Source organism: Tupaia chinensis, unplaced genomic scaffold (assembly GCF_000334495.1).
Source record: "Tupaia chinensis unplaced genomic scaffold, TupChi_1.0 Scaffold000489_1, whole genome shotgun sequence".
Taxonomy (NCBI): domain Eukaryota; kingdom Metazoa; phylum Chordata; class Mammalia; order Scandentia; family Tupaiidae; genus Tupaia; species Tupaia belangeri.
Genome location: NW_006160001.1, coordinates 3143394 through 3153680, shown reverse-complemented (window position 1 = coordinate 3153680; position 10287 = coordinate 3143394). Strand labels below are relative to the sequence as shown.

At 36.7% G+C, this 10287-nt stretch overlaps 1 protein-coding gene across 3 annotated transcripts in view; it reads right to left on the bottom strand.

Annotated features, from left to right (window-relative positions):
- The window catches only part of NUP155 (nucleoporin 155), a 63951-nt gene that overhangs the window by 43175 nt on the left and 10489 nt on the right, over nt 1-10287 (bottom strand). For 2 of the 3 annotated variants that reach the window (XR_003550661.1, XM_006156314.3), the window contains exons 6-13: nt 9211-9377; nt 7788-7893; nt 6960-7033; nt 5314-5405; nt 3387-3484; nt 2762-2914; nt 1459-1559; nt 165-335 (exon numbers count right to left, since the gene is read on the bottom strand). Coding sequence is in view for 2 of the 3 variants with exons in the window: in XM_006156314.3 (XP_006156376.1) it covers nt 165-335; nt 1459-1559; nt 2762-2914; nt 3387-3484; nt 5314-5405; nt 6960-7033; nt 7788-7893; nt 9211-9377 (962 nt within the window). In the remaining variant the exon portion in view is untranslated. Of the gene's footprint in view, nt 1-164; nt 336-1458; nt 1560-2761; nt 2915-3386; nt 3485-5313; nt 5406-6959; nt 7034-7787; nt 7894-9010; nt 9115-9210; nt 9378-10287 lie in introns of all 3 variants that reach the window. The other variant, XM_027774877.1, reaches the window with a different exon arrangement.

Genomic DNA, 10287 nt, shown 5'->3' with positions numbered 1-10287 from the left:
TCTTTCCCTCTTGTGCTTTCTCTCATTTTAAGAGAAAAAGAAAATATTTTAAGAGTAAACATTTCTAAGTACATGAGATCTAGCCATTAAGTATTTCAAAGTACTTGATGAAACCATTAAAGACTGCTTCTTTTTGTCACCACCATAACAAAATATGTACATACCTGTGCTGAAAGGAGAATGAATCTCTTTGGAGGTAACATATGCTGTTGTACAACAACTGGTGAGTCTGTTATTGGAATACGATCCTTATTTAAGGGTGTAATTATCTTATCTACCTTCAGTTCATCTACTGCAGAAAGAGCCCAGGAATGACCATCAACACGGGTTGTCATCTATGCAAAATAAATAAATGTTTACACATCTTATTAAATTCACATAAAGCAAAAGGTTCTAAAAAGAAAACAAATACAGACTTAAGTGATAAATAAATGTGGATATAATAAATAATAAATTGTTGTAAATACTCTCAGAGAAATGTATTTAGTTTTCTACTCTTATTCTTTTTCTTACGCATCATTTATGTTAATAATCTTTTTATACTAGAAGACAAAGGCAAAACATTTTACAGATAAATTATTAATATTATTAGAATTATAATTCTCTGAACATCCAAAGAATTTTACTTTCTACCTTCCTTCCAGGATAGGTTAATCTATACTGGGAGATTTGGTGTTTTCATTTTGCTTACATGTATATTTTTGTCCTCTTCTGAGGTTATAACTTGCTTTCTAAGCTAAGATACTACAAGGTTGTTGTGAAAGTCATGATAGACTTTTTTTATGTAAAAATGTACCACGATTTTCCTGATGACCCAATATTTTGTTTTTAAAAAAGTTTTAATCTTCTTGAATACTTTATAATAAGCTTCAAGCATCTAAAATGTCAAAAATATCATAAATGTCCATTTAATCCCATCTCCTCCCTTCTTTTGGGATTTTGGGCACACATTCACAGGCGCTGGGTGTGCTTTACAAGCCACTAGGTTTGGGACTTGAACTATGCTGTAGGCCATGTGTGATCCAGCTGCTTTAACCACCATGTCAATAGCTGGCCCAAGGTATTTTTTTCATCACAACAACTTCTATTTTTTTTAATTATTCATTTAACTTTATTTATTTTTGGGTTTGTTTATTGATCGATTTTCTTTTTTTAGAGGTTTTTGCCCACACATGTGCTCGGCGTGAGTTTAAGCCACTGGGTCCAGGACTTGAATCGTGGTGAACTACAAGGTACGTCAGCAATATAGCCATTATGCCAACTGCTGGTCCCACATTATAGTAACTTCTAATTTGACAAAAGAAGAACAAAGAATGAACTAGCAGAATATATTTCTTTTTCATATGATTTCCAATCATGTACTATTATAAGCAAATAGGTATAAATCACGATAGAATTTCTTAAAATATATTCAATTAAAACTACAAAAATTTCTTTAGAATTTTCAAGCTGTCTCACCTGGGTTTCCATCATTGGCTTTTGGAAAGGAAATGTATCATGGTTGACACACCATAAAATGTCATTATCCTCATTTTCTGAGGCCGCCATCAGTAGAATACCTAAAAGTTTAACATAAAAATTTTATTATATGATGTTGAGTAATATACATTCCCAATTACCTTAATAATTATCTGTACACACACAATTAGTAACTTTTTGGTTTCTTGGGGGGGAAAGATGTTTGCTACAGGGTGCATACGCACACCGGAGAGAGAGAGAGAGAGAGAGAGAGAGAGGGAGAGAAATTATTCCCCAGGGTGATGGTCATGCTGCAATCCTTTCTCCATTCTCTTCTCTGGATTTTGGGCACACACATCAAACATACCTAGCGTGAATTTCAAGTAGCCGGGTTAGGACTCTAACTACGGTTAACCATGAAGAAGTCAAGAGCCTTAACCACTAAACTACCTGCAGGCCCCCCAATTACTCTTAGAAGCAAAGTTACATGGCATAGCAGGTATAGTATCAGAAAAGTCATCTCAGTTTTCCTATCAATTCTAAAGGAGAGAATCAGAGGATATGTTACACTGAATGTAACATTGATTTTGAGAAGTGAGATCCTATATAAAGCTAACAGTATATCGAAATCAACAAAATTTAAAAAGTACTTAGATATTAGGGGCTAGCAGGTGGCGTGGTGGTTAAGGTGCTGGATCCCCACATACGCAACCGCTGGCTCAAGTTCTGGACAGGGTGGCTTGCTTTCTCACATTCCCTTTCTCTCTATATCTCTCTCTGTCTCTTTCTGGTCAAATTAAAAATAATAATGACAAATTTTAAAATTAAATAAATAATACTTTTTAAGAGTATTTAGATAATAAAAAATACTACAGTTTTTGTATACATACTAATTTAAAATGCTCAAAATATGCCAATATAAAAAATGCTTGGATAGGGACCAGCAGATGGCTTAATGGTTACATCCATTAATGGTTAATGGACTCCCACGTAGTTGATGGTGGTTTGAGTCCCGGACCCAGTGGCTTAAAATCACACTGGGCACATGTGGGTACGTGCCCAAGATCCTGAGAGGAGAATGGAGGAGAAGGGATTGCAGTGTGGCCATCCCCCCCGGGGGTGATTTCTTGCTTTCTGTCTCTGTCTCCCTTTGTCTTTTAGGAAAAAAAAAAAAAAAAAAAAAAAAAAAAAACCAACACCTTTTAAATAATTGAAAAATTTATGTAATCTTCAAATGTCTCAAAATAAAATTGTAACAACTTTAAGAATTGAATCTTAACTAGGATAGTATTTCAGAACTTACCTTTACTATAAAGAGCTTTATGTACTTTTGATGGCTTTTCAACTGTTGAAGATGCAGAGAATCCAGGAGGTAAGCGGACATGAACTAGTGTCAGTGTGTTAGGCCGGGCTAATGGTTGTCTGAATGGACAAGTACTGAAATATAACCTAACACCTGATGATGGGGCAAAATTATACATTAGTTACAGGAAATAAACGATCTGAGGCAATGTATTCTTGAAGTAATTCCAGCTAGAAATCATAGAATTCTTTTAAAACAACAAAACAGCTTCCTGACCATAAATGACCATCTGGACTACCAGCTGAAATCAATTTAGAAGAAAATGTCACACAGAATTGAAAAATGAATCAACACATTTAAGCAGAAGGAATTTGCAAAAGTCAAGAGAGTCCGCATTCCAATTCAGGGTCTGTCACCAAATGAAAGCCACTTTAGGCCTGGTTTCACTTATATAAAACAAGGAGACAGAATCACAGGAATCTTCCAATTTTCAAAATGGTTTATTTTATGAATTATTAATATGACTGATAACTGATATAACTGTAAAAACATATTTCTAACCATACATTTCCAAATCTGAAGACTATCGAAAGTACAGCAATAGCAGATAAAGAATAAAACAAACCTGCATGTGTAACAGCCAATAACTGACAATCCAGTGATTCGGAATTTTCAATCACTGCTATTTGAACAATTGGTTTAAAAACAGAACGATCTATGGTCCTAAAAGAAAAGAGAAAAACTAAAGTGTGTTTCTAAAATATGGCTACCAAATAATAAAGAACATTTCCATCATATTCTACATGCTTACCATGTTCAAATAACTTAAAATTAACTTACTAGGAAATTAATGTAATAGTAACAAGAACTGGCAAACACCTCCTAAATGTGGATAGTTTCCATCAACATTATTAAAGGTAACCTTTTATTTTTTTCCAAAAAAAAAAAAACAAAAAAACAAAAAAAATCCCATTAGGTGAATGGTTGGTGGGATAAGTGTTCTCAGGGCATTATCATTGAAACAGTTACCACTAATTAAAAGAGTGGAGAACTGGGGCCAGAAAGTGGCATGGTGGTTAAGACACTGGACTCCCACACACTCCCAAGTTCACATCCTAGACCTCGCTCATTTTCCCCCCTCTCTCTGGTCAAATTGGAAAACAGTAACAATAATAAATAAATAAAGTTAAAATAAAATAATTCTTTTTTAAAAAGTTACCAGCCTTTATAACTTTAGCTTTTCTGTGGACTTGAAAACATTTTCCTAAGAATGTTGGGGTAGGGGAACCAGCAGTTAGCGTAATGGCTATGTCGCTGGACTCCCACGTAGTTGACTGCGGTTTGTGTCCCGGACCCAGTGGCTTAAAACTCACACCGGGCGTGTGTGCGTGCGTGCCCAAGATCCCGGGAGGAGAATGGAGGAGAAGGGATTGCGGCGTGACCATCCCCCCTGGGGGGTGATTTCTCGCTTTCTGTCTCTATGTCTCTCTCTGTCTGTCTGGCGAGCGCACGCGCCCTATAGTGAAAAAAAAAAAAGAATGTTGGGGTAAAAAATAAGAAACCTAGTGTTTTCAACTGTCTGCTTTCAGAATTTTTTTGTAAGTAAAGAAAACATTGATTTTTTAGTATGATATCTGACCATGAATTACCCAGGCACACAGATAACAAAATCTGTAACGTTATTTTGTAAAGAGGCCTTTACTGTGTGAAGATGATATTTACAGTTGACCATAGCAGCCAGGGCATATGCAAACAGCAGTGCAGTGTCTGAGACACACAGCTTTCAAGTCATGGCACTGGTGTGCCCGTAATAGATAACCTGATGCTTAAAAATTCCAAGAAAAGGGGTCAAAAGATGCTATAGTGGTTAAGGTGCCATGTGTCCCAACATGGCCAACCACAGTGCAAGTCCTAGATGCCATGGCTTGAAAAATCACATTGAGCACATGTATGTGCATGCCCAAAATCTCAAAAAAAGAATGGAGAAGGGTTTGCAGCATGGCCATCTCCATCACTCTGGAGGATTGATTTTTCACTTTCCATTCCACTGTCTCTCTTTTATCGTCTCTCTCTGGTAAGCACACATGTGTTATGGCAAACACCTTAAAAAAAAAAAAAAAAAGTCCAAGAAAATGCACACATCAAACTGCACCTGAAGGACCAACAGGTGGCGTTGGGTTAAGGAGTTGGACTCCTACATGGCTGACCTAGGTTCGAGTCCCAGAACCAGCAGCTTCCTTTCTCACATTCTCTTTCTCCGGTGAGCACACATGCTCTATAGCAAATTAAAACATAAAAGAATAAAATTAAATAAATAATTCTTAAAACAAAATTAAAAAACTGCACCTTGTACAGTAAATCCAGTTTGCCTTACGTTTTAAATCATCAAAAGTAAGAATAAAATAAATCCTCTGGCAGTTTAGCTTCAAAGTATCAACTCTTGCAACATTCTAGATAATATGAGGAGGGAATGATTTAATTCTACTATACTAAGCATAACTAGTATTAATCTGTGAAATGAAATGTCTAACAATATATAAAGTACATATTACCGAGCAATGTTTCCAGCAGCAGTGACAATAGCATTCTGTGAAACGGAGGCAACTCTGCTCATTCCCTGTCCATCATGACCCAAATCATAAACCTGTGTATAAAACACCATTTTTAGCACAATTATAAGAATATATTGCATACGTTTTATTAAATAAACTTTTCCTTTCAGGGATACTTCATTTTGGTACTTAATATAGGTACGGAACATGAAATTCAGAGATTTAAAATCTTAGGGCCAGTGGGTGATTTAGTGGCTAAGATGATTGACTCCCACATGGCTAACTAGGGTTTGAGTCCTGGACCCAGTGAATTGAAAATAACACCAGGCACGTGTGTATACGTGCCCAAAAAATCCAGGCAGGAGAAGAAAGGAGAGGAACTGTAGTGTGGCCTTTCCCCCGGGGGTGTTTTCTCACTTTCTCCCTCTGATGAGAGCACATATCCTATGGCAAAAACTTCAGGAAAAATATAAATAAAATCTCATAAAAATGGGCCCTAAAGGGAGTAGCAGATGGTGTAATGGTTACATTGCTGGACTCCCACAAGGCCAATTGAAGTTTGAGTCCTGGACCCAGAGGCTTGAAACTCATGCTAGGTATGAATGCATGTGAGCCCGAAATCCCAAGACGAGAACGGAGAAAAAGGGATTATGGTGTGGCTATCTCCCCTGGGGTTTTCATTTCTTGCTTTGTTTCTCTCTGTGTGTCTCTCTGGCAAGTGCACATGCCCTATAGCAAAAATATCTCTAAAAAAAAAAAAAGGCCTTAAGAAGTAGTTTGGGTTGTTTTATTTAAAAAAGCACATGGGGTTGGCACTGAGGCGCAGAAGTAATATGCCATTTAATAGAAAGCAGATCCCATATGGCAACTGTTGTTCAAATTCCCAGCATGGTTAACCTGAAACATGTCAGGCCTACATACAAGTGCCCCAGACCTGACAGGAAGGAAGACTGACAGCGATCCTTGTCTGACCAGACTCTGTGGACAGTACTCTTCTCTCCTTTCTGTCACACGTACTCTATAATGAATAGAGTAAAATATCCACAAAACACACCATTTATGGGAAAAGTTAAAGAGGGACTGAATCTTCTCCCTTATGACCGAGGACTGAGTGAGCCAATGGGATAGTGTTTAACGGAGCCAGATCTCACACAGCCAAACACAGACCTAGCTTGAAAAACACACCGGGTGTGTGTGCATGCCCAAATTCCAGGCAGAAACTGAGAAGAGACGAGACTATTGTGTGACCACATCCAACTGAGGGGTGCTTTCTTCTCTGCCCTTCCTCTTTGGTGAGTGCACATGCCCTCAGGCAATTAAAAAAGAAAGTTTAAAGAATAAGGGGGTCAGCTAGGTGGTGTGCTGGTTAAGATATCTGGATCTCATATGGCCAATGGTACAGTTATAGTTTTAGACCCAGCACCTTTGAAAGACACGCTGTGTACAGTTCATACATGCCCAAAATCCCAAAAAGAGAGAAGAGAAGGCACTGCTGCATGGACAGCCTCCCTGGAGGGGTGCTTTCTCAATTTTTCTCTCCTCTCTCTGTTGAGGGCACATGCCCCAAAACAAACTCATTAAAAAAAAAAAAAAAAAAAGAATCAAGGATGTTATTCTACCAGTAAATGGTAATATTAATTACTTACCTGTATTACTCCTTTTTCAGATCGTGTATATAAAATATTTCTAGAATTATCAACTGCAATTTGAACAATAGGATCTAAAAGTACAAAGAAAAAAACAATAAAAATTTAAAAACCCAAGAATTATTAAACACAGTGGCTACTTAGAACTAATTGAAATTGCTGAACTAGAACTTTGCATTCAGAAACTTTCCTCTCTCTTGCTTGGTAGTTAGTTATATTTTAGGATGTTCGCATAAGAACCAAGCCAGAAAGCATTCAGATCACACAACACATCTGAAAACAAGTATTAGGTACTATGAGTGGGTTAAGAGATTCACAAAAAAGTTATTCTTTGAAATGAATCTTAAGCCAAACCAAAAAGAAGTTCTACATTATTTCTTCATTCAACAATATCTAATGAAGGTTTACTATTAAATATTCTAGAAAAACATAATTATACTCAGTCCTTTTATTCAAGAAACTTTCTCATTTAGTTTAATAATTCATTGTGTGAAGGAAGGTAATTTAAAAATTCATCATAGTAACACATTTTGGGTGTAATCACTTTATTTCATTACAGCATTTTAAAATGATCTCACTTGTCTAAATCTCTCAGTTCATTAAAAACTCAAGTGTATGCATTTTACACTGGGACTTGCTCTACATAGAGCCAAATATGTACTAGCTGTCTGAATGGCAAATGTCTGCCTCCCCTCCATCTCACACATTCTGCACAGAGGCTATATGATGGTACATTTATAGCACAAAGTAACATGAGAGTAAAACCTATACTTTCTCTACGTACAGATCTCTTTACCATTTAAGAGTCCTTATTTATTTCCTACTTACCATCTTCTGAGAATGTAAATTGTAGCAAGGAAGGAACGAGGAAAGAAAGTGAGCTCTTTGAATGGTTTATTTTCCTACATCTTTGGCTAAACCAACCTGCTTCTGCCTAAAAGAAAAACAAAAAAGACTTGTAAAGGTATGTAGTTCCCTCATAGCAACTACTATATACGCATACTTATAAAAATCCTCAAACTTTCATGAAATACCAGTAACTGCAAATAAAGCAGGATATACTATTCAAAATTAACCACTGAGTTTAGTTCTGTAATCAAAAAATTACCAAATACTGACAGACTTAAGATATATTGGTAAGTGAATAGCCAGCTATAAAACAAAACAGTTATCAATCCAAGTAAAAAATATACATTTGCAAAATTACACTATGCATTTGTGTGTCTATACACATATAATACATATTTATAGGCATTCATACATATACCTAAAGAAAGCATATATCATGTACAATGACATACATAGACTAGATAATGGTTTTTATGTAGGCAGAGGGCTATGGTTTTATAGATATGGTATAGTCATGAAGAACTACAGCTTTAACCGCATAGCTGAATATTTTCCATAAGAATATATTCATGGGGGCCAGCAGGTGGCGTGGTGTTTAAGGTGCTGGACTCCCACATGGCCAACCACAGTTTCAGTCTCTGACCCAGCCACCTGAAAATCATGCCAGTATGTGTGTATGCACCCAAAGTCCCAGGAAGAGAATGCAGGACTTTGGCATGGCCATCCCCTATAGGGTGATTTCTCACTTTCCTTCTCACCATCTTTCTCATGAGTGAATCTACCCTATTGGAAAAACATCTTTAAAAAAATTAATATATATATATATGTATATATATATATATATTAGGGGGACCAGCAGTTGGTGTAATGGTTATGTTGCTGGACTCCCATTTAACCAACGGCAGTTTGGGTCCCAGAATCAGTGGCTTAAACTCACGCCGGGTGCATGTGCCGAATCCTGAGAGGAAAATGGAGGAGAAGGGATTGCAGTGTGGCCATCCCCCCTGGGAAGTAATTTCTTGCTTTCTGTCTCTCTGCCTCTGTCTTTCTGGCGAGCACACATGCCCTATAGCAATAACCTCTCAAAAAAAAAAAAAAAGATTAGAGTCATTACATAATTAGAAAATAAAAAGAAAAGCCTAAGAAAAACCTCTCCATCAAGAGAGAGGAAAATAAATACTTAGTAGAAATATTAGACTTACTTGATATGCTACTTCATATAAACAGCCATCCTTTCCGGCCAAGAAAATTCTGCCATTATCGGTGGAAGTTATTGTTAAAAGGTAAGTATTGTCAGTGGGAAGAGATCATTACATAATTAGAAAATAAAAAGAAAAGCCTAAGAAAAACCTCTCCATCAAGAGAGAGGAAAATAAATACTTAGTAGAAATATTAGACTTACTTGATATGCTACTTCATATAAACAGCCATCCTTTCCGGCCAAGAAAATTCTGCCATTATCGGTGGAAGTTATTGTTAAAAGGTAAGTATTGTCAGTGGGAAGAGAATATAAAGGATCTGGAAGCAACTGCATTCCACCAGACATACTGTCATTAAGAATTCCAGAACCTATTTTTTAAAGGAAAGAATACAGGAATCAGCTTATTAGCTTTTTGAAAAGTTTAAAACAATCTTTGCATTATCTTCAGAATTGATATTCTTACTAATCTCTTATTGATAACTCAATAGCTTCTACAACAAACATTTTCAAATTACTATAAACAATTTGACACAAATAATTTGATAATTCAAGGTAAACAGAACCTATGGTACATGTACAAATAAGACCTATATGTATTATATAGTAAAATACCAAACAAAAGTTACCTAGGCCAGCCACATGGCCTTGTAATTAGGGGAACCAGATCCCACATATCTGCTGAGCAGTTTGCTCTTGGCCTGGTTTCTTGAAACACATACTAGGCACACGTGCATGCATGCCCAAAATCCTGACAAGATGGCAAAATGGAGAAGAAACTGCAGCATGACCACATCATGCTGGGGTGTGCTTACTCCCTTCTCTTTCTCTCTCTCTCTGATGAGCATATACACATCTGGCAAAAAGCAAACAAATAAACAAAAAGAAACTAAGTCAGGCTTGCCTGGGTATCATGGTTAAGGCAGCTGGATCCCATATGGCTGACTATGTGGTATGAGTGCTGGACTTGAATGCTTGAGAAACATACTGTGCACATGTGTGTGGGACCCCAAAATCTCACAAGGAAGAGATGGGACTATGGTGTAACTATTCACCATGGGAAGTGATTTCTCCTCACCACTCCTGCCCCAATGCCTCCAGCAAGCATACATGCCCTCTGGCAAAATTATAACAAAACACGCAAATAACTATCCCAAATTACTATATTATGAAAAAGAAACTCAGTATTTGGTAGCAAATAATCCTTCATTTGAGTCACTAGAATTCACATTTTGCCCTTTTTTTTTTTTTTAAAATATTTTTTCTCCAATTCTTTTTGAC